General features: G+C 36.2%; 2 protein-coding genes across 2 annotated transcripts in view; both read right to left on the bottom strand.

Annotated features, from left to right (window-relative positions):
• Positions 1-7,875: 7,875 nt before the first annotated feature.
• On the bottom strand, positions 7,876-9,987 carry LOC129217823 (myosin heavy chain, embryonic smooth muscle isoform-like). Its single transcript, XM_054852163.1, has one exon. The coding sequence runs from the start codon at positions 9,985-9,987 to the stop codon at positions 7,876-7,878; it is 2,112 nt and encodes a 703-aa protein (XP_054708138.1).
• A 5,936-nt stretch (positions 9,988-15,923) lies between these two features.
• Positions 15,924-25,000, bottom strand: part of LOC129217747 (twitchin-like) — a 364,621-nt gene continuing 355,544 nt past the window's right edge. The window contains 3 exon segments of the mRNA XM_054852086.1: positions 15,924-17,315; positions 18,350-18,538; positions 20,014-20,127. Coding sequence (XP_054708061.1) covers positions 18,351-18,538; positions 20,014-20,127 — 302 coding nt within the window. The 3' untranslated portion in view covers positions 15,924-17,315; position 18,350.

Below are 25,000 nucleotides of genomic sequence, written 5' to 3'. Positions count from 1 at the left end.
TGAGGAAAGCCTTCGAACATGGATCTAAAAAGCTCATAACTCGTTTTTTATTCTACTTAGAAATTTCGAACAGGTGCCATCTTCAGCAGAAAAATCAGAGCTTTCGATGGACATATAATGTAAATATGTGCAAGTATTTTTTCATCCCAATATTAGAGAATTTATACAAAAATTGTGTTTTATTGCCCCCTAAGGGGGTTTTGCCCCCCATAACGGGACGAAAACTACCCTATGTGTTGTTCTGATGCATAAGCTATATTATTGTAAAGTTTCATCAAAATCCGTTCAGTAGTTTTTGCGTGAAAGAGTAACAAACATCCATCCATACATCCATACATCCATACAGACAAACTTCCGCATATATAATATTAGTAAGATATTCGACAAGATTATCATCATTTGGCAAAATTCGTATTCGTTAAAATTATCATTCTTCGGCAAAATTAGAATTCGTCAAAATAATCATCATTCGGTAGAATTTGTAATCGGCAAATTTATTATTTGGCGGAATTTTGAGTTCCATTTAGAACATTTATCATTCGCCAAAATTTTGATTCGGCAAATTCATCATAATTCGTCGAAATTTGAAGTTCCATTCCGCAAAATTATCATCATTCGACGAAATATGGAGTTCCATTCGGCAAATTGGATTTTTTCGCCCTCCCAAAAGTTTAACCCTGGACGTACACCCTTTGTTGTTGTTGTGGTTTATCCTCAGACCGTCTGACGGAGTCAGACAAGGTCCATAGAACCATTTGACCCTTAAGAAATCCAATACCAGGAGGAGAGAAGAGTAAAGATCTTTCCTTACAAGTCCCAAGTAGCTCATGATATGTTCAGGAGATGCCCGCTGAGTTTGGCATTTTGTACAAAGAGTAAAAACCTTCTCGCCTTCACGAAAGTAGAGACTTTTAATGTGACCACTTTTTAGTATTGAGATAGCAGTTTGGGAGGCTCTGTCGCACTCGACGGAATTTTGAAATACTTAACTAAAAGTTTTTATATTTGGTAGACAGTCTACTATGGTAAAGAGTATCTTGTACACAAAATTTCAAGTTTATAGGTGAGAAATTAAAAGAGTTATGACACGTCCAATAATCCGGACATATATTATTGAAATACATATTTCAGATGATAAAAGGATGAAACATCAAACAAACTTCTTTGTAAAATATTCTCTAAACAATAATAAAACAAAAAATAAGCATTTGAAATGTGTGATTAGTATAAGATTACTAGCATTCCCGTACCCGGCATTGCTCGGGTAATGGAATTAGCAGGGGTTAACAGTGCTTGGTGCACCTAGTTTCGAAAATGCCCTATAATAATTACTTATTACCTATTACTTTTTCTAATTTGGGGAGGATCCCGGGGCCCCTGTACTCTTTACATATATGCCTTTGCCCTTAACCGATCTTTAACTGTTATTAACGATCCTTTTAAAGTAGTGATTATCTTTGCAAACACAGGCCATCCACATTTTATTGATATACCTATGTTTAAGCAAGAAGTTCTTTGTATACAACATTTTAAGTTTTTTTTTTTTTTTTCTGGTGCTAAAATTATTAAGCTGCTTGATGAACTGACTTTGGAGCAAGCTACATAACATTGGCCGTGTGAAAAAAAGTCTTCTCTTAAATCGGTCCCTGCTACTTTTAATGTCTGTCCTTGTGACTTATTAATGGTTATTGCAAAGCAAACTTTAACAGGAAACTGCATTCTTCTAAATTCAAAAGGATAGTCCACCTGTGATGATGTTCTTAAAAACTTCGTTTCTAGTTTTGAAAAAATGAAAACAATAGACAGAAACATTATGATTTGACTTGAGAAAAGCCTCGAAGAACCACGTGAGAAACAATATCAAATTTATAGTTCGCTATCGACCAAAAGTTGAGATGAAGTACTGAATAATGATTTGAATGGAGGAAAGCCTTCGAAAATAAGGGATTTGAATTCAATGACAGGTTTTAAATTCGCAGAAATTAAGGGGTTTTAATTAATTGCTCCCGAACTAATTGAGATTTCAAAAAATCCTTTCTTAGTGGTTACTTTCGTAATCATGCGGACATGCCTGACAAATTTCAAGTCTGAAGCTTCAGCGGTTTCGGCTGTGCGTTGATATATGTATATATATATGTATATATGTTATCTCAGGACATTGATTTTTATATATATTAAGATATACCTTTAAAAAAATCAGAAAAAAAACTTGCTTTTGCGACGAGAATCCGTGGTTGGGAAAATGAGCCAGTTCCATTTTCTCCCAACCCCTATTTCTTAAGGTTATCAATCCTAAATTGAAAAATTCTTGTACAGATAATAATAAGCAGACTGTAAAGAATCAACTACGAAACAAATCGAGTAATTTATTCCATTAATTAATGATCAGCAGCTGTTTAAAATTCATGTCCGGTATACCGGACGCCACGTCTGAAAGGGCTAGAGAGAAGGAAGATCGGGGTTGTTGACTTGTGTACCAGTGATGGTGGGGCGGTGTCTTCCATTTCTTAGAAATTTCTGAATTTACTCAGAGTAGGTGAGAGCTGTGGAGATAAGTGAAGTAGTGCTACAGTGCCCGCCGCTTATTAAAATCACATTCGTTCGGTGGACATTTGATTTTATAAAGCGGCTGATTTTATTAACCGGCATTCAAAAAAAAAAAAAAAAAGGTTTTGAAGTTTAAATACTCTAAAAATGAATTGAACTACTTCATTTATTTCTATTTTAAGTATTTCAAAATACAGTTATCATTTTAACTAAACATGAGGTACATTTTTTTTTATAATTACTTGCACAAGGATCTTAAACTGTAGGTGTATTGTTGTTTGATAACAGAATTGGGAGAGCGAAGATTCAATATCGTTTGAGAGTTTACAAAGTGTTTTGTAACGTTCAACATATTTTCCTCTTTGTTCTGAAGTGCATCGTACATCATCAAGCGCTTTTCTGACATCTATTGAAAATGAAGAGGCAAATTTGACTCTGAGATATTCTCATCTTCTGAAAAGCTGATTCCTTCACTTCTTGGTGGCGCTTTAACAATTTTTTACGTATGATGTCCAAAAGTTTGATTTTGTAAAACGGCGATAGTGATTTTATTAAAAGATGGTTTTAACATGTTTTGGTATTGCAATGATTCTGTTCTTCCAGATTTGATTTTAAAAAGCGGCTGATTTTATAATCCAGTGATTTTATTAGTGGCGGGTACTGTACAACCCTCTTTGGATAAGAGATCTGCTTGTTCATTACCGATAATGCTCATACGGGACGGAATCCACTGCAAATGGACATTAATGGGACTCAGATATTCGTTTAAGTTTCTGGAGAATAGAAACGTTAGTTTACGTACACCCGTAAATAACTCTAAAAAATCACGCAGTCATAGATGTCAAAAGCGTTTGCGCTTTCAATAAGTCGCCAACCTTGCCAACTTGTTGTTTATGAATTTCAGGGATTGTCACGGCCTATAAAAGCAAAACATGCTCTAGGTTACGGTAAGGCCCCTCGATAGATATATAGTAGCTGTAGTTCACGCTAACAAACTCGCATGGCGAGATTGGCGACCAATAATAAATCTTTAACATCGTTAAAATTACGTTAATATTGTTCATTAATTATTAACAATATTGACAAATAATTTTAAGTTTAGTTGGCAGATAATCTTACATGTACGTTTCCGTTCCTAAAAGGTCCGACACTTGATTCGGCAGCTTTTTTACTATCTAACTCGACGTCAGTAAAAAAAAAAAAAAAACATTTCAAGACGGTTGGCGATATCTACAAGGATATAACATTGATAAACCCAGAATTTTGAAACACAATTTTATTAGCTTGGCTTGTCTTTTTCACTTGCTAGATTTGCTTCATTTTTTCCCGAACTTTTAGCCGTTTTCGATGCCTTAATTTATTTATTTGCTGTAATTTTTGCAACAGTTCTGATGACAAGATTTTTAAAAACTCTCTGCAATCAACTTGCTTTAACTTTGCTTCGCAAGAGGGAAGATTTCGATAATTGGGAATTGGCCGATCTTGGTCCATTTGCGGCAAATTTTTGGTACCAATGCCTACGCGTAGAATGTTTTACCTTCGCATACGTACACAAAGAGAGGGGGAAAATCTATTTGCGTAATGTTACCATAAAGCACCAGGGTCACCAAACGTAAAATTATTTATGACAGAAGTTTTACTACCGTATCAGTTTCTTAATTGTTTAAATATCCCGAGTGCTTTTCCGTAGTCAAAAGTCAGTAATATTTGCGCCGATTCATGTACTTTTTACTGGCATTAGGCAATTTTATTAGGCGACAACTAGTGCCTGTAAATTGAAGAAAAAAAAAAGGTTATGATTTCTCGAAGAATGGCGTCTAGCTAACAAAAAAAGTGTATGGAAAGACGGGGGATATTTCGATAATTGGGAATCTGGTGATCTTTCTTTATTGGCGGCAATTGGTGGCGTAAATAATTTAATTTTGGTAACCCTGCAGATGTATAATAACCCTATGTAAATAGTAGATTTGCAAAGAAAAATACCTCTCGCGAAGGCGCTGGAGCCAAAAATTGACGCCAATAAAGAAAGATCGCCAGATTCCCAATTATCGAAATCTTCCCGAAATACGTTCCAATGATTTCAGAAAACGAATGCTAAATACAAACCAATGAAAGCTTTCTCCGTTGCGTTCACTTTCACTGAAATTACAAAAACTCAAATTGGTGAACAAACGTACCCAACGTAGCAGTAAAATTAACCGAAATCCTTTCTGGACAAACTTGATATTTAATCCATCGAGATTACGCATTGATGACTTCACCTTCGAACATAAAATAGCACGAGACCCTCGATGAGGATGGTAAACGCCATGAAGGCACAAACTAGATCCAGTCTGAAGTCTATATAGTGGCCTTAGCACAAACCGTTTAAACTAGAACCACTATATAAGATCGTAGTAGCCTTATACAGGGTGATTATAACTAAAGTTCCACTTTCAAAACGCTGTAAAAATAAAGCCACTGGTCAGAATGACGTCAAACTTCAACGGAATATTATCGAAGAAGGGGGAAAACAAATGGCAGAAGAAAAATAAATAGTTGGAATTTTTAGCAATAGATGGCTCTGCAGGTGTCAAAATATGTAAATTAAAACACCAGTCATGCGCACGACTTATTGAAGTTGCCATTTCCCTACAGCCTGACCGTTCCGATCACCTGATCTTAATCCGTAGGACTTCTGGCTATGGGGCTATCTGAAAGCTGTTGTGTTCAATGCTCCGATTGCAAATTTTGCTGAGCTGAAGGCTGCATTGCGCAACGTTCTAAACGTGACCCCGGAAATACGTCGATCAGTTGTGGAACATACTGTTTCTCGATTTCAACTTGTTTCAGAAAACAGGCGGGGGACAGCACATTGAACATCTTTTGTGCCAGTCTCACGAAAACTAAAGACCGATTTGATTTTTACTGATGCTTTTTCTGCGGTTTTTGGCCTCAGGACAATTAAAAACCGATTTAATTAAATTATGATGCTTACAGCGCCATCTATTGCTAAAAATTCCAACTTTTTATTTTTCTTCGGCCATACGTTTCCCCCTGTCTTCAATAATATTCCGTTCAAATTTGACGTCATTCTGACCAGTGGTTTTATTTTTACAGCGTTTTGAAAGTAGAACTTTAATTATAATCACCCTTTATATAGTGACCTTAATTAAACTAAAAAATGAAGTCGCAGCATGGAGATATAAAACATATGAAACTCAATTATTGCTAAGAGTTTCGAATAAGGGTACATTTGCACTTGGCGATTTGTTTACTTTGTACTTTGGCGAAAAAGAGGAATATAGTTTAAGGTCGTCGCCTCGCTTGCTCCTCATTTTGAGTTATAATGGAACTTTAAACTACATGATCTATTCATTAGACAGAAAGTTTTGAACTTAATGGAACTTTTAATATTTTTTTGTTCAGTTGGTGGATTATTTTACATTTCAATGACTTTTAATACAACTCAATGCATTGTTTGGGGGATATTTCGATAATTGGGAATCTGGCGCGGTCGTCTCATTTTTTGGCGTAAATAATTTTATTTTGGTATCCCTACTGATTTATAGTAACCCTACGTGAATAGATGTTTCCGATTTCTTTTTTTTTTGAGCAATCACGATTGCTTATTGTTCTCATTTGACCGTTTTTGGTGTCCGTGCCTTTTTCAACTTGGACCAGAAGCCTTTGCAGCACCACCGCACACCGTCCTCTGCTGGCGGCGTGGCGCGGCTGCTCCGGTTTTGAGCTATCCGCTTCTTCTGGTTGGAGACGTACATGTCCTACACACACGCACGTTCACACACACACACGACTTCACACACATACACTCACAAACACCTACGTGCATACACACAGGTCTACGCACGCACACAACTATGCACAAGTAACCGCCCAGGAGGAGAGGCAGACTTGGGGGAGACAGAAGCCGTTTCTAGAAACAATAACTCCAATGAGTAGGGTCCTGTCTCAGTTCGTGATTGCGAAAAACATAATTTGAATTCAAAATTTCAGAATTCAAATTAATTTTCTTTCTTTTTTTTTGAGCAATCACGATTGCTTATTGCTTTCATTTGACTGTTTTTTGGCGTGCTATCATTTTTCCCACCGGCGCGGCGCCACCCTCTGCCAGCACCGCCCGTCGCGTCGGCCGGCCTCACGATGCTGCTCCTCTAGCGAAAACCGTCTCCAGGTTGCGTCCATATCCTACACACACACGCATACATACACGCACACACAAATACACACACACATACACAAACACCACCATACACACACATACACAAACACCACCATACACACACATACACAAACACCACCATACACACACATACAAACACCACCATACACACACATACCCCTACACACATACACAAACACATACACACACGCATGCATACAGACAACTACACATACACACAAATACAGACAACTGCCCACACATTAATGCCTGCACACAGACACAAACACATATGCTTACACACACACATACACATACCCCGCCCCCACGCACACAAACACTCATACACACAGCTACCCACACACTCATGACTGCACACAGACACAAACACACATGCCTACACACATACACATACCCCCCCCCCCCCCCACACACATACAAACACACACTCGTGATTGCGAAAAACATAATTTGAATTCAAGATGACAAAATTCAAATTATTATTATTTTTTTTTTGATTTGCAAAGAAAAATACCTCTCGCGCAGGCGCTGGAGCCAAAAATTGACGCCAATGAAGAAAGATCGCCAGATTCCCAATTATCGAAATATCCCCCATTGTTTAATTCTGTTGTTGAATTATTTAACACTTCAACGGCGCAATTTATTTATCTGTAAGAGAATTTTATATTAAATGGAGAATTCAGTATTAAATTTCAGCACAGCGAGGCCTACAAGTACAGGGTAACCCTGGTATTTTGAAATTAAAGTTGTTAAATGCCGCCAACTAATAAATTCTTAGTTTGAAATAGCAATAAGTTAAAATAGCCAAAAATGAAAAAATGCGCTTAGTGGCGTACATTTAACGAAAAAGTACGAACAGAAAATTACCTGATGGGGTAATTTATTTTTTAAAGGAATTTTTATATTTTGATGGATTTTTTTGGAATAATTATGGTGCTAAGAGTTTTGAAAACTCGTCACGAGTACTTCCTGTAGTTTTTCAATATTTTCAAGTCATTTACTAAAAATTAAAAATAAAGCTAGCTTCTAATCAAATAGCAGTTTCGAACTTTGTGTAAAAACTTAAGCTTTCCCTATTCTACTTGACTTGAAAATAAAAAGGCACTATCTGTGTTCATTGCTACAGTTATATTTTTTTCGTTCCACTATGTTAACACAATATTTCTATTCATAGAACATTTGGTTTGGGCGTCTTTGTTATGTATAATGTGCAAAAGATATTCGTGTCTTTTTACCAAGAGAGCAACTTCAGATTTTTGGTGCGAGCTAAGATTCTTCATCTGGTGGTACAACTCTTCGAATCTTCTGCTTTCTTCGAACGCTACTCGGTACTTTTCGGTCGCAGATTCGGCCTCTTTCTCCCAGTGCTTAGCAGATCGCGACTGAAGCTCTAATTTGTCCTGAACTTTCTCCAGTCCGGCGGTCTTCTCAGCAATGACTTTCTCTAATTTCTTCAACTTCACTAAAAGCGAGGAATTTTCCTTTGTTCTTGATCGTAAACTTTTCCTCGTGCTAACCACTTGCTGTTTTAAATCTTCTACCTCATTTTGCAGCAGCAGCACTTTTCTGTCTTGTACTTTGAGTTCGCCTCTGTAATTATCGATTATTTTCTCCTGAATGGCCATTTCCGATCGAATATCTCTCGTTTGTGTTTCAGCTTCAAAAGTCTTCACGGGAGGAAATTTCCTCGTCATTAAGTCACCCAATTCCGACAGATCTGTTTGCAGCTTTTCAATCTCACAATTTTTCATGCTCAAATGCCTCTGGCTCTTTGCTAGGTATTCTTCAAAAATCTGAATCTGCTTCAGAGCTTCGTTCTTCTGTTTTTGATGTTCATCAGCTGTGTCTCGAAACTCCGACAGCAGTTCTTCAAAAATTTCCTTCTCTTTCCTAAGCTGACTGTTTTCTCTTTCTAGAGACTCACACGACATTTTCAATTTCTTGAACCTCATTTGCTCTTTTTCCGATTGTGATTCCAAACTTTTGGAACGGCCTTGAAGTTCCTTCAACTTGTGTTCTAAATTTTCGATTTCCTTTTCTGTTGTTGAAAGCCTCGAACTATATTGTTTAATTAATTCATCCCTCTCTAATGTCCCTGCTGTTAGAGTGTCTACTTTGGCTCGTGCGGCTTCGAGTTTCATCGATAACATCATTTCTTTTTTCTTCGATTCTTTCTTGAGTTCATTTATTTGAGCTTTTGCATCATCACAATTGCAGGTATTGTAAGATTGTGGTCCAGCCTTTTCTTTTTCAGCTGAGAGCAGACTGTCATCCCCTTTAGCTACCTCCTCGCCTTGAGTCTCCTTTCCCACCGGAATCTTTTTCTTCTGTAAAGAGGATTCTTTATCTGATATATTGACTCTTTGCCTTTCTTTTGCCAATTCTTCTTTTACTTCAAGCTTCGAGTTCAAATCCTCGATTTGTTTTCGCAAGTTCTCATTTTCATTTGCGACGTCAAAATTTTGATCAATTGAAATTCTCACGTAAGTCTTCAGCTTTTCAATTTCATCATTAAGAATCTCAATTTCCTTGTTTCCCTCTTGACGGGGACCAACATTTTTGGATAGCTTAGCTTTTAGTTCGAATATTTTTTTATTTTTCCTCTCACTATCGAAAAACGATTGACGGAAATATTCCAACAAACTCGAGAACTCGTTTTTAACTTCATGCAAATCTCTGACGGATTCTGACCATTTTGCTAGAGTTGTTTCATCATCTGATGTTGACTCTGCCTCGACTTCTGAAGATGAAGATATCAGTACTTTATGAAGTTCCAATACCTTGTTCTCTACGTAGTTTTCAGTTTTAAACCGTTCAGAGTCCTTGGGTTTAAGTTTCTCATCAGATTTTTCAGCTTTTGATATTTTTTGTACTAAGGTTTCGGGTTCTGTCTCTTTCAGATTTTCTGGTGTTTCTTTTCCTGATTTTTTCTTGAAGGCCAGTTTTTTGTTGCGAATTGCTTTTTTCCATTTTCCTTTTTTAGGGATTACTAATCGATGCGCTTCCACCGGCTTCTGTTCGGAATCCGTTGAATCATCCATAACCAGCTCTTCCCTTCGTTTAACTTCATTTTCAGATTCAGACGATCCCGATTCCTTTTTGGATCCTGATACCCTCTCAGGTGTATGTTCGGAACATTTTGAAATTTTTATGCTTTCTAAATTTTTTAAACTGTCCTTAAATTTTGTATAATGGTCATATAAGGCTTGAAATTCATGCTTACTTATAAAAAGACCTTCGTTATTTTCCTCGCTCATTTTTGTAAATTTGTTTAAAACAATAAAATGCAATTAAAAGTAAACAATAACTAAACGCAATAAGATTTTCTATGATACAGATGCGTGCGTAATAGAAACATTAAAAAAAAATCAAGCTAACTTTTTAACTTATACCTTTAAACAAAAGCATTACTCCTTTTACTAATATGAAGTCCAAATATTTAGTTATCTTAAAAACCTATGTTGCTAACAATGTATGTAAATATAAGAAATAAATAAGGTTTAAAGTGTCTGAAGGCTTTTCTCAATTGCTAATGAGTCACCAGTAAATTTTAGAATGAAGTAAATAAAACTAGGAGTGATACTGACATCGCAAATGAGATAAGTGCAGGTCCGAAAAACAAAAATGCTGAACATACTGAAAAAAAATTGTCGCTTCTGCATTAATTCTTTTTACGCCAAAATTTGAGATAGCGTTATTCTAACTCTATTCATTAAGCATGAAGTTTAGGTTGTTCAACTTCATTTATTATGATTTTCAGTCGTTTAACTTTGACTAATTAAAACACACTAAAATTACAAACTACGACGGGGTTACGGTAACTAGGCCACTTGGCGAAAAAGGCGATTGTTCTTACTTAATTTTGTTAGCGTAATATTTTTCATTGTAATGCAATTTTAACTGTCATGTAATCATTTCTTTTATTTGGCGTAATATTGTAAACTTTAATGGAACTTTTAACGCCTCTTAACGATCTAATAAATATGTTTGGAGGAATTTAATCTTTTAATGAAATTTTTAAAATCGCTTGGCACCAACAGTTTTCCAAAATTGCTACCACCACGTTACCATAGCTCTGCCCAAACTACATTATTTCTATAGTAAAAATTGTTTCACGAAACTCTTCAATATTATGGGTGCATGGCTCACTTAGTTATTTTCCTTTTGAACGAGTATATACAATTATATATTCACCTCCGGTGTCATTTTAAAGGTGTAAACATGCCTTTATAATGTTACTAGCTGTACCCGACGCTCGTTGCTACGCCAACAAAAAAATACATCATTATACTGATTTTCATGACAATCGGTTGAACGGGGCAAAAGTTGCTACTCTGCAGTGCCACCTGGTGGCGAGTGGCTTCAATGAGCATATTATGCACCTTCTCCGTGGAAAAATACATATATATAGCAATTTTCATAATAATCGGTCCAGGTATCAAGTGAAGCCGTGACTATACTCAAAATTTGTACTCACGCAGTTTGCAAGATCAATCCATCGCTAAAAATATCAAATAGAAAAAGTTTTAAATCCCCCCCGCTGCATGAAAATCCATAAAACAATAAAGAAAGAATTTATTTGTTCAAACTCAAGAAAAATGGCAACAGCTAACTTCTTATCAATGAGATCTTTCACGCGAATTAATTTCTGCAGTCGATAATTTTATTCGTATTTATCCAATGGATTGTGACTTAAATTGGAATAAAAAAGGAACTATCGATCGGATTTTTTTCGAACTGGTCTATAAACATTCCCAGTACCAAAAATAACAAACGGTGAAAGTTTCAGCCAAATCTGCCGGGTAGTTTTTGAGTTCATGAATGACATACAGACAAACATTCACTTTTATATATAGAGATAAATTCAACCAAACTGCTATCATCACTTTGATAGTAAAGCGCGTATGAAAAACCGAACTGACTTTTTTTTCCTAATAGAGTTGCGTTTACTATTTTCAGACTTGCACATGTTTTCGCGGCACCTGTGTCGGCGGATGCCATTACCTCTTGGGAGGTTTGACGCTGAGTCGAGCGGATGGATTTTTGAAGATAATAGCAATTACAATTGTTGGTCGATTAGTTGAACTAGAGCCGCTGAACAAATAGGCCGACGCATCAACTAGACGTTAAATCCCGGCCATTTTAACTGCGCTTGCGCACGGACTTAGCTTTTTGGGCTTTCCGTTTTAAGATTTCGTGTGCTTTGCTTGTTTGTATTTAGGGTGAGCTAGAGTCCCAACAAATTAATGAATGCGATTAGAATATTTTCACAGCGATTTCGGCATACATTATATGAAACTACGGATATGAATAACTGATAAACTTTATAAAGAAAAGAGAAACCTGACACTTCAATATTTATTGGTTTGGAAATATTTATTTAACGTAAACGTAAAACACGTTATATAATTCAAAAATGATCTGAATATTACAAATATCCGTTTTTTGCGGATATTTTACGTTAGGCGTAAACAGCTTAATATTATACATTTGTATTTAGGTTGAGGGTTCGGCTTTGTATTAGAAGTGATGCTGCAATTCGAGTACGCTCTTCTGAGGTTAAAAATTTGACCCTGGAAAGGGCCTTTGTTTGATAGAAAAATCAGACTCCGAATCCATTAATAATTAAAACGCAAAACTCAATCCTTAGCGAGGCGTAAAAACAAAATCAAAGAAAACTTTGTAATTTTAATTTTTATCTGTTGTTATCAGGTATTTATTAACAAATTTAAAATGTTTTTAATTAATTTGAGCAAGAGTTTTGAAATCAGCAAAGCGCAATTGAAATGGCAAATTTGTGATAACCGGGATTTAACGTCGAGTGACGCATCAGCTTAAGTTTAACCATTTTGGATCGGATTTTTCATTGTTGCGGAGCTAGGGTTACTACAGCAAAAATTCAGGTTTTGCCGAATTAGCAAAAAATAATATTTTATTTGATAAAAAAAATCACGTGCCGCTAACAAGTGTTCACAATGAAAAATCAACAAACGCTATAACTTGCCTGAAAAGACAAACACTCAAACTCGCACTCCGATCCAAAATGGCTGATCTTAAGCTGATGCGCCGGCTCTTATATGCAGGGGCCTTAAATTGAACCAGTCGGGAGATAGGCAGATCTGGTTAACGAAAATTCGGATAATTGGACAACTTTGTAAACAATTATGGCAATATTTTTTAGGTACACTCGCTTTCGCACTTTTTACAGCCTTAACTCTGGCGTCTTTAGTAACGCATGTTACAAATGGCGTGTTTAGTAGTTAGGTAAGCTAATTTCTTTTACTTTTCAAACAAAAAGGACGTAGAAGTTATTACACTAGAAATTCACTTTCAATATTTTCAAATAAAATAAAATCTGCATGACCTTTGACGTCTTCGGTTATTCGAACATCCGGTTAACCGGCTTTCGGATAATTAGTATCTTCATAGTCGAAGAAACAACTATTGCAGTAGCGTAACTTTAAATTTTCGGCCTACCCGCAAAATCTGGCTTTCGGCCCTCTACTAAAAAATCGTATTAGTCTATATTTATAGTACAATTTTTCGTGTTTGTCGGCTCCGCAATTTATTTTCACACACACATAAACACACAAACATATATAGAGAGAGAGAAAGAGGGGGGGGGGAGATATTGAATTTTTAGTTTACAAAGGGATCATTAGTGGCAGAAATCTGGAGAGATCGCTACAATGAGGAGAAAAAGAATAAGCAATATGAATTTAATCATCATATTAATAATTGCCGATAATGGAGTAACCCGCGTGTTTCAACAATGAAACTCGCGCCACGGTATGATAATTTGTTTTGGTAATGTTTAACATGCAGGGAAAGGCTTTATTGTGACAAGGCTGAACTCGATCCGGTAACTTAACTGTTTTACTGGTAAGACTACCATTTCAGAGGAATGAAGAAACGAAAAAATGGTCAACAATGAACGCCATGTTTATGGTTAGTCCACTGGACTTAGAGTTAAAATTTCAACTATCAAAATATCACCAAACAGGCAGCAATTGCTTCGTTCAAATGTAGAAGCGATTTTTACCCGTCACCTTGACGGGCGACTTTCTAGTTGTAAATATAATACTTGTACAAAAATATGGGATGGGAGCAGTTTCTAAAATTTTAGTTTAGCAAACGGAATTTTAGATCATGTTTGGAATAATGAATTTGTTCAGGGCTCTTTGTCTTAAATTTTTCGAATTTTTAAGTTTTAAATGCGTGATTGTAAGTCGTTTTTTGTAACATAATGGAAAGGGGTCGGTGACTCTCTTCCTGCAATTATTATTGAAGTTCGAAAAACGCAACTTTAGAAGATCTTCGACGGTGCTCGGAGGTTATCCCCGGAAAATTTTCAAAATTAAGCTTCTAAAAATGCAATAAGCCCTCTTTGAAGACATTAGTTGAAAGGATGAGATTTGGAACTCTGCCCATAGGAGTTTTTTGAATTTCCAGGGAATAGCAATTTTAAACGTTCTTCAATGATGTTAGGAGGATGGAAGGTTTGGGTGTCTTACCCGCAAATTTTGCGAAAGTTTTTGGACACGTGATTACGTACCACCTTTAGGGAAGGAGTTAGGGACTCTTCTGAAAATCTCATCATATTAAAGTTCCAAAAATGCAATTTTGGACAAATCTTTGTTAATTTAATGAAACGGTGTCGGGGGAAGCCCAAGGAATTTTTATTGATGGAACTTCTAAAAATGCAATTGTAGGCCACTTTTGAAGAGGTTAGAAGATGGGATTAAATTGAGGGGACTCTGTCCCAGAATTGTTTCTATATGGAACTCCTTAAAGTGCAATTGTGGCCACCTTTGATGACGTTAGAATAAAGGAAGAAATGAGGACTCTCTGCCCCAGAATTTTCAAATTTACAGTTCCAAAAAAGCAGTATTAAAAAAGGAAAAGTTTTAGGGACCTTCTTTGTAATTTTTAGAAATTGAAGTATTTAAGTTTGCCATCATCAAGTTACCTTTTTGAATCTTCGATTTCGGAGCAAAGTTCCAAACTCCCTCATCTGTTGCCCTAACAGCATTGAAAGTGGTGCATAAATGCGTTTTTAGGATGTTATATAAAGGGAAGGGGGTGAAAGATAAGACTTCAGGAATTTTGCTGACATTAAAGCTCCCAAAGCGCAATTTTAGATGATTTTCGATAATTTTAAAGAAACGGGGGTTCGAAGGCTCTCCCCCGGAAATTTTTCAAAATTGAACTCCTGAAATTGAATTGCCTTCGATGACCTGACAAGAAAAAAATGGGTCCGGGGCTCTCCCAGGATTTTTTTTTAAATCAAAGTTTTGAAGCCCCAAACTTCAGGCGATTTTCGATGATATTGGGATGAAGGAGGATACGAGTCCCTCCCCCGAAAATTTTTCTAAATAATAGCCCTAGGAAAGCAAACGTGAACCATATTTGAAAATGATCAGAATAGAAGGTTTTCAGGACTCTCCCCCGGAATATTTTTACTATTGCTCCAAAAACTCAATTTTAAATTGTCCTGAATGATATTATAGCCCTAGAGGGCCCCAAAACTAATATGCTTTTCAAACCAAGTTTTATTCATGGAAAAAATTAATAAATTGAATAAAAACAAAGCTTAAAAATTATCGGGCCCTTGCCGACTCCCCCCTCCCCCTCCAGATCCTATACAAAAAACTTCTCTGGACTCTTTTTCAGGATCCCTTACGGTCAGGACTTTCCTTCTTTTCCAGGGATTTTCCCTTTTCTCTACTTTTTGCTCAGGGCTGTCCCAACGTTTCGTTTTCGCACATGGAAGGTGGGCCGCGGGCCCCCTTTTTTAAACTTATAGACCGATTATTGAATTGGCCATGGCCTAGGGCCCCTGCTATTTGGGAGCCCCAAATTGGCTAAAACTGTTTTAGCAAATGGCAAAAATTGTAATGTTTGGCTTCAAGAGGGCAGCGAAAAAATGTCTGGCATGGTGCCCCCGATATCTTAAACGGGGGTTCCTCGTCGATAGGTTCTGGGGTTCTAGGGGGCATCAGTACCAATATAAACTTTTCCAACTAAGTGTGATTTACGATTTTTTTAAAAATAAAATTGAATGAAAACAAAGCTTCAAAATTTTCGAGCCCCTCTTGACTCCGGGCCCCCAGCGTTGCGGGGTCGTGCGGTACGTAGTTACGCCAGTGAACTATTGTAAAGAAAAGTAATCAAGAACCTTTTTTTTTTTCAATTTTCTTTAATAAAAACAAACACATATGACAGGGGCATTTGCTTATACATTTTATTCGTTGCAAAAATCATGTAACGAGTTTAAATTGCATAATATGACATAAGGCGTAGCAATCTCACATTATGTTCTCTGTAAAAGATAATATCTGTACATACTGATTCTCTGTAGTAAGCTTTCTGGCCAAAAAAAGGCAGGAGGATAATAGTTTAATTCCTTTTTTTGGCTTTTAAAAGCTTACCATAAGAATCAATATATATTTATATATATACATAAATATGTACATGCTTATTTCATTACAAACTATATAGATTTTAATCCATCATTGAGTAATAAACAGTAATGCGTATAATAGTGTGTTCTCAAAGGCTCATACTTGAAATTTTGAGGTCAAAGCAAGTCTACACTGTTAAAAATTTTCCGGAAAATTTACGGTAATTGTTACTGGCATCCATGTTGCCAGTAACTATTACCGTAAAAATCAAATGTTACTGTAAAATTTTACGGTTTCCTCGGTAGACCACAGCAACCAATTGGTGCTGGGATCGCTTATTTCTCCGGTATAAATTACCGTAAAAATCAGCGATGCGTTAGCGATGCCATTTTACATTAATAATTACCAGAAAATCTTCCTGAATTTTTAACAGTGTATTTACAAATGTACGAATCAACGTTTGTTCTATAAGTTGTTACAATATGTATAAAAATTCGTTAAACATTGTTACGGTTTTTTTTTTTTTTTTTTAATTTAGCACATATTGTATTTGTTTATAGAAAGAAAGTTTGTGTGCACATTATGTTTAACAATATTTGTTGATCAACACTTGCATGTTTGAACTCAACATTTCAAGTATGTACATCTTCACCGGTTGGTTGAAAAATTTAAAATCCTCGACTTAACTTCAGCAGAAAATTTTACTCCTGAAACGGAAAGTACAGGAGTAATGAGTATAAAAAAAGGTTTTGAAAAAAAAAAAAATTATTTCGTTTTTAATCTCTTCATAAAAAATAATACTAAAAAGTTTCCTTAAAAATGGATTAAAATCTAAGTCAAAGAAAAGTGAAAAGTTACAGAAAAAAATCAAAGATAGGCTTAAAAATTAAACTGTGTCCAGTGCCAAGCTTGCATAATATTTTTTGCATAAGCTATTAGCTGTGCACATCAAATCTTTAAAAATGTTCTAAAAGGACTGCATGTGAAGGAAATAAAGTAAAAAATGCATTGCGGGGGCATGAAGGGGTAATTTGACACCTGTAAGCCAACACAGGTTAAGTCAGTCGACGTGAACAAATATCGGTTTCGTTTAAAATCGAAGGTTCGTATGATGACAGGAGACATCCTCGATGGTCTTGGCGTCCAAGAAAATGATGAATGGGTTAAAATAGTTTAAAAACCTGAAAAAAAAAGAGAAGAATTTAGAAAATAAAAAGATGGTATTGAGGAAGTTACAAAATGCATTTATTTAAATGATGATCAAGAATTGTGTTTAAATATAAATTTACTTATGCGGAGTTTAGAAATTCTGGAATTGATTCAAAGTTTTCGTGACTAAGGGTGCAGCAGGGAGGGGGTAATTAGGGTGTTGAAGCGTCTTCTAGAACCCTCGGTTTCAATCCATATTGAAAAGCTTAAAACGATACTATTTACAATGTGTACACGTTTAAAATCCTTGTGAAACGCCATTTTCCGAAATGGTTGACAAAGTTGGGGGAGAAGAGGCGAGGAGTAAATGGATACCCCGCGGAAAGTTTTCGAAACTGAAGTATTTTTGAGAACATCAAAGAGGAAGAGGTTCAGGGTTCCTATCGGATATTTTTCGCAATTAAAGGTCAAAAGTGTAATTTAGGCTCTTTTTTGTCTCTTTAAGGAGGGAAATGATTCCCCTTTTTGGATCCACACTTGAGTGCAATACCTGAATTTGTCGTCGTTTGAAGCACGGCTCTGGCTTCCCCCATTTCTAGATTCGGTCCTCGGAAGCATTTTTCCTTTCTCTTCTAGTAAGGATATTAAATTATAAAGGTCACGGGGAAATCACTTGGCTGTATTCCTTTCTCCTAGGGCCTTGCTCTAGTTCTATAGCTTAGATGTGGAATCTGCGATCAAATGACACAAAGCGCAAAATTTAAAAGTAGCAAATGGCAACACACCAGTTACGGGTTTGCCCATATGGCATTGAAATCGACACCAATAAAAGGTTTAAGAAAAAACATTGAAAGATGTTTCTAAAATATCATCGTCATCGTTTTTATCGTCATTATTATTACGATTACTATTTTTTATATTATTATTATATTGCGTCTTCTTAGTTACTAACATTTGGGAATGGAGCGTTAATTCCAGTTAATAAACAATTCCTTGTTCAATGTTACAAAGAAACATATGACCTTCAGATTAAACTTCTAACAACAAACTTTCTTATTGCAGTTACCTTATCCATTGAACACCATAAGTGAAACGGAAGCTTCATTTTCTCCATTATGGTCAGTGGCTGTGAAGACATATTGTCCCATATCTGCCAGTACTGCACTTGGTATAGAGAGTGTGTACTTGCATCCTTGGGAAATCAGCTTCGTTCGGGGTGACTCCTCAATGATTCGTCCGTCCTTAGCCCACTCGACTGAAATGAAAGGAGTACATAATTGATTTTTCAAAATTCTCTTTGTATATTTTTAATTTAATTTTATTTTGTTTTATTAATTACTAGCTGTACCCGACGTGCGTTGCTACGCCAACAAAAAAATACATCATTATACTGATTTTCATGACAATCGGTTGAAAGGGGCAGAAGTTGCTACTCTGCAGTGCCACCTGGTGGCGAGTGGCTTCAATGAGCATATTATGCACCTTATCCGTGGAAAAATACATATATATAGCAATTTATCATAATAATCGGTCCAGGTACCAAGTGAAGCCGTGACTATACTCAAATTTTGTACTCACGCAGTTTGCAAGATCAATCAATCGCTAAAAATATCAAATAGAAATAGTTTTAAATCCCTCCGTTGCATGAAAAGCCATAAAACAATAAAGAAAGAATTTATTTGTTCAAACTCAAGAAAAATGGCAACAGCTAACTTCTTATCAATGTGATCTTTCACGCGAATTAATTTCTGCAGCCGATCATTTTATTCGTATTTATCCAATGGATTGCGAGTTAAATTGGAATAAAAAAGGAACTATCGATCGGATTTTTTTCGAACTGGTCTATAAACATTTCCAGTACCAAAAATAACAAACGGTGAAAGTTTCAGCCAAATCTGCCGGGTAGTTTTTGAGTTCATGGATGACATACAGACAAACATTCATTTATATATATATATATAGATTTTTATTTATTTGTTCCATTTCATTCTTTTTTGTGGCGGTAGAAAATATTTCGTGAAGTCACTCGAAATACTGAAAAACAGTCGTTATTTGAATTTAATTATCGACTGGTTTATAAGTACATACACAAATTCTTTCTTCCAACTTTCCGGACGGAACATTTATTTCTTTGGGGGGTATAGTTGGAGCTTGAAAATTATGAATGGCTCTATTTATCCGACCTGAACATTTCAAGTATAATGTCAAATAGCTAAAAACAGTTTCTTATTGATTCTGACAAAAGCATCTAAAAGTTAGTGGACTGGTAAGCGAAGAAAAAGTTACTGGGCGGGAAATATGTTTTGTCCGAAGCGTTAAACAATTTTTTTCACGATGCGATTATGCTGTCCAAGTAAGCTAGGAGAGGCATCTGAAACATTAAACCTTTTTTTTCTTTGACTATGAATTTCATTCTAAATATCTATTTCATTCCCTTTAGTAATTACAGCTACTGAAAGTTATGTAGTAATTTGCACTATATCTATAGACTCATGTTTATAGTTAAGCGACTTAAGACGTTTCTTTATTTTGACAGGACACGAGTATTTGCAGGTTAAATAAGGTCACATTTACCTAAAAAGAACTGTATTACTTCACAGTGGAGTAAAAAAAGTAATAACTACTTTATAAATATAATTTTAGAACTTGTAAAGCACAAACACGATCAATTATCGTAGTTCTTCCGACCACCAACACATAAGTTAACTTCAGAAGAGTTGAGTTTCAAACCTTTTTTGGCTTCTTTTTTCAAAACTGCAGTGAAGACAGCTGGTTGGCCTTCATGAATAGCCAAAGAGACAGGATACGTAGCGAATTCTGGGCCCTTAGACTTCTCTGAAGGCACTGCAAGAAATAATAGAACGTTTCTTAAAACGAAGTATTTATTTCACTTAACAGCATGATAAACTTCTATACGGCAGATTTCAACCCCATTACACTGAAACTGTATGTAAAAATCCTCCAAGCTCGTGAGCGAAGCCACAGGGTTTCGCCACAATAACGAACTTTTTTTAAAAGACGTTGGCAACATGGGACAGGAACTGGGGTGTGGCCGAGGAGAGTAAGGCAGAAAGGGGGGGGGGGTGGTAGCCCGATCGGTAGTGTCGGATTCGGGGCCGGAGGGTCCTGGGTTCGAACCTCGATGGTCGAAGACCCACCGTCGTCATTAAAGGGGACTGGGCGATGTAAAATATGCTCGTGGTCTCAACGTCCTCCAAGTGAAACGATACCTCTGTGGGTGCTAGCACCAGGTAGCTATTAGCTCCTGAACTAGTTCTAAATTCTCATGAACTGTTCGATCCGGTGATGGTGCTGCCATCTATCGGTATATAAAATAATGGAGGCAAGGCACTTAGTATGCAGTCCTCGACATAAATACAGTTGTAGTCAGTTGTGACTCTGAATAGGAATAGGAAGGCAGAAAGGTGGTGGACACTGAGAGCAGTGTGTGTACGTTGCGCGTAAAAAGTGTGAGTTTTCTTGTTTGGTGTTGGTGTGTTTTAAGCTACTCATGATTTTATGTGGTGAAAAGTTCCCTATTCAAGAGTTAAAAACATGAATTTGTCATGTTTTCAAGTATTCAACAACTTTTCTCTGTAGACGCGGCATCCTGAACCTAGCAACGTCGTAATGTTGTGTTTAGGATCTGCGTAGCCTTCCCAATGCTGCCAGGTTAGGTTTGCAACAACTATAGGTCATGTATTAGTTTCAAAAGTTGCCCTGTTTTTAGAGCTAACTTTCACTTTTTTAACTACTGTGTGATTGAAACATTTATGTTACACAGAAATTCTCTACTTGTCGCTATTTCAAGCAATTCCGAAAGAAATCCCTTTTGATGGTTTCTTACCCAATGGCATATGCCTGTTTCAACGGGTACATTCTGAATTTAGAAGGTTGTATGTAGTTGCTTGGGAAAAAGGGAAATTACCTTCCTACCTCCGTCCCTGATGCATATAAGCTACCTTTACTCCTGTTCGGTCATCGGAAAACTTCAGGCCCTCTCATTGGCTTATTCGAGTCCCAAGTAACACTGAAACGTTACGTCATCGTTACATCACGTTGCAATTAGTTGAAACATCGTTACCATTTTCCACGCAACGTGATATCACGTTGCTTTATCGATTCGTTACAAAAAGCGTAATTTTGAAACGTTACATCACGTTGCAATTTTCTTAAATTTGTAACGTTGACAAACAGTTGCAAAAGAAACGTTACTTATCATTACTTTTCGTTGTACCTTGCCTCGTCTTCGGCAACGTCCGAATCCTAGTGGCCATTTTCAGTAAACAACTTCTGGCTTGCTATGCCGCCATTGTTTTGCAGCTTCGCAAATCGCGATCTCTCATCACTTTTAGCGGTAGGTACTTTGTATTATTGTTAGTGTATTATTGTTGATATACTTATTTAATTAAAAAAAAGTGTTATTGCATATTTTTATGAAGTTAATGAACCGCCGTTGGTCGGAGTTTGAGTATTTTTCCCACCGTACTTTTATTTATAATATTGTTTGAAAGAATAATGTTAGATGTTTCTATTTGATTATTTATTCATTGATTTCTTAAAAAGATGCTGAAGCTTGGGGATATGTTTCATTAATAAGCTATAAAAGCGATAAATGATACCATTTTTTACTCATTTAATCTGCTTTTTGCAGAATGATTTTGACGAAATAATTGTAGCAATTTTTTGAAAAAATTTTTGTCATGTAACTGAAATTATCTTTATGCAAATTTTTGTTAAAGCACTGATGTAAGAGGATTTTTTCAAAACTTTCATGCCTTTCAAAAAATATTTCTGGAGTTCTTTAGTAATAATAATAATTATTTTTTCAAGGATTTATTTATGAAAGAATTTTTTATTTAATTTGTAGTAATATCGTTAATTTTGACTATTAATAGAGCTCCACTTGATGTAAATTCGGCTATGCTATGTTATGATCTGTTTATTTTTAAATATCAAGAATGCCCTTACAAAATATTGTAAACGAAGCAACAGTGTGAGAATACTCGAACGCCTTTAAACGGCATGAGACATTTTATAAGTTAAAAAAAAATGTAAAGATTTAATAAAAGTATATTAACAGTAATTGCATTAACAAAAAGTGCAGAATACTTACTGTATCAAAAATTAAGGGTTCAATGAACCCACCTTCCTTGTCACCAAGAAAAAAAAACTTTATTCAAGCTGTGAAAAAAAAAAAAAAAAAAAAAAAGCTTAATACAATGTTTAAAAGCAACGTGATGTAACGTGATAAATAAAGGTTGATGTAACGTTTCAAAAATCGTTGATGTAACGTTACTGAAACCGTTGATGTAACGTTACTAAAACCGTTGCATTTGCGTTTTGCAACGAGACATATTTTCGCTCTATCAACGTTACCAGTAACGTGATGTCAACGCTTCAGAGCAACGTGATGTAACGTGATTTATGTTACTTGGGGTGTCAATCAAAGCTTCAAAGACGCCATTGTAATGTTGCTAGTCGTCTCTCGCACTGTGTTTCTTGTTTGTAATCTGCTAAATACGAATAAGCATTTGCAAATGATATCTTTAATTGAATGTTGCTGGCAAAAACAGCATTATTATTTCCAATCAATTTCATTCTTTGCGAAACAAATGAAAGTGCCTTTGAGCAACTATGCTTTGAAATAAAAATAGGTGGCGCCATCTTTGGACAAAAAATGCATGTTTTACGACATTGCTTTGATTTAAATTGAAGTTATTTTAAAAACAATTTTTACGGTAAATTATTTTGTAGATGGAAAAGAGCGAATTCTGCAATTTTTCATATTCTTAATGATATTTAATGCAATTTAAACAGCTCTTCTTAAAGAAATGATTACCATTTAACTTAATAATAAATACTTCTAGTAAATAATTTAATACATAATAATTTCTAATATAATTTTAGGTAAGGTAGGAGTAAAGGTAGCTTATATGCGTCCCTCATGAACTCTGCATCAGAGATTTTTCTCTCTCCATAAGTCTGCAGAAAATTCTGCTTGTACAGTTCCTCCCACAGACGCTTGGTATGCAAGTAAACACCCTAGTACTGTTTGACCGCGGATTGTATGTAATTTGGCAATCTGCCAAGTAAAGACTATTACATCTGAATGAATCTAGCAGGGGAGAAGTAAAAATAAAACGATGGGATTTTGATGCACGCGTTTTATAACGTCATTAGTGCCTTATTCATTTATTGCATTCTCTAAAATATAATAAGGGGAAACAAAAATAGTTACCATGGAAACAACAAAAAGAAGAGAAGATATTTTCATTTCGTTCAGGAACGTAAAAGCAAAATGGCAAGCTCAAAACTTTGTTGTGAATAAATAAATTTTTGCCGTGAGAATATAGATCAAATATACTTTAGATTAAAAAAATGTTGCAAAGCGCAAATTTTCATTTTTTTCAAAACTAAGGCTAAAAAATAGAGAGGCAAAAGTGCACATCTGTAACAAACTAACTAACACCCCTATAAACTTATAGATGCGTCCATTTCCGCCTATAAACCGGACATTAGCCTTTCCATGTAATCGATGGTCAGACAGTATGGCTCTGTACAAACAGGGCACAAGATCTGTACATACGTCCTTGTCCAGATTACGTAGTGGTCAGATCAAATGTATGAAATTTCTAGACAAAGATTTTTGAGCAATCACGATTGCTTATTGCTTTTATTTGACTGTTTTTGATGTCCTATCATTTTTCCCACCGCCACCCTCCACAGCATCACCGTCGACCGGCTCCTCACGATGCTGCACCTCTAGCGAAAACCGTCTCCAGGTTTCGTCAATATCCTACACTTACACGCATACATGCACGCACCTACACACATATACATATATACACCTACACACATACACACAAACACATACACACACAAACACACTCACATAACACAACTATCCACACACTCATGCCTGCAGACAGACACAAACATACATGCCTACACACACACACATACCCACCACACACAAACACACACGCTTACATATACACACACACTCGTGATTGCGAAAAACATAATTTGAATTCAAAATGACAAAATTCAAATTATTCTTTTTTTTTTTGAGCAATCACGATTGCTTATTGCTTTCATTTGACTGTTTTTGACGTTCCTTTGATTTTTCCCACCGCCACCCTCTGCACCATCACCGTGGACAGGCGGGCTCCTCACGATGCTGCACCTATAGCGAAAGCCGTCTCCAGGTTGCATCCATGTCCTACACACACGCGCATACATACACAACTACACACACACGCGCACATACATACACCTACACACACATACACCTACACACACAAACACATACACACACAAACACATACACACACAAACACATACACACACGCATACATACACACAACTACCCCACACATTCCTGCCTGCACACAGACACAAACACATATGCCTACACACACATACACATACCTCCCACACACACATACACATACCCCCCACACTTATGCCAGCACACAGACACAAACACACATACCCCTCACACACAAACACCCCCCCCCCCCCCCCCACACACAAACACACATGCCTACATACACACACTCGTGATTGCGAAAAACATAATTTGAATTCAAAATGACAAAATTCAAATTATTTTTTTTTCCCTCTTGCCCTTGTTCCCTTTCTGCTTCACCTGATCATATTCTTGAGTGTATTTACGCCCCTGCGGAGCAGCTGTGGAATGAGGGGAAGCATG

Source organism: Uloborus diversus, chromosome 2 (genome assembly GCF_026930045.1).
Source record: "Uloborus diversus isolate 005 chromosome 2, Udiv.v.3.1, whole genome shotgun sequence".
In the NCBI taxonomy this organism is placed as follows: Eukaryota; Metazoa; Arthropoda; class Arachnida; order Araneae; family Uloboridae; genus Uloborus; species Uloborus diversus.
Note: the sequence above shows the minus strand (reverse complement) of the source record. Positions and strands in the feature narration are given on the sequence as shown.

What these genes read in the sequence shown, in the direction of transcription:
- LOC129217823 (XM_054852163.1), bottom strand. Translation starts at nt 9,987, where the DNA reads ATGAGCGAGGAAAATAACGAAGGTCTTTTTATAAGTAAGCATGAATTT.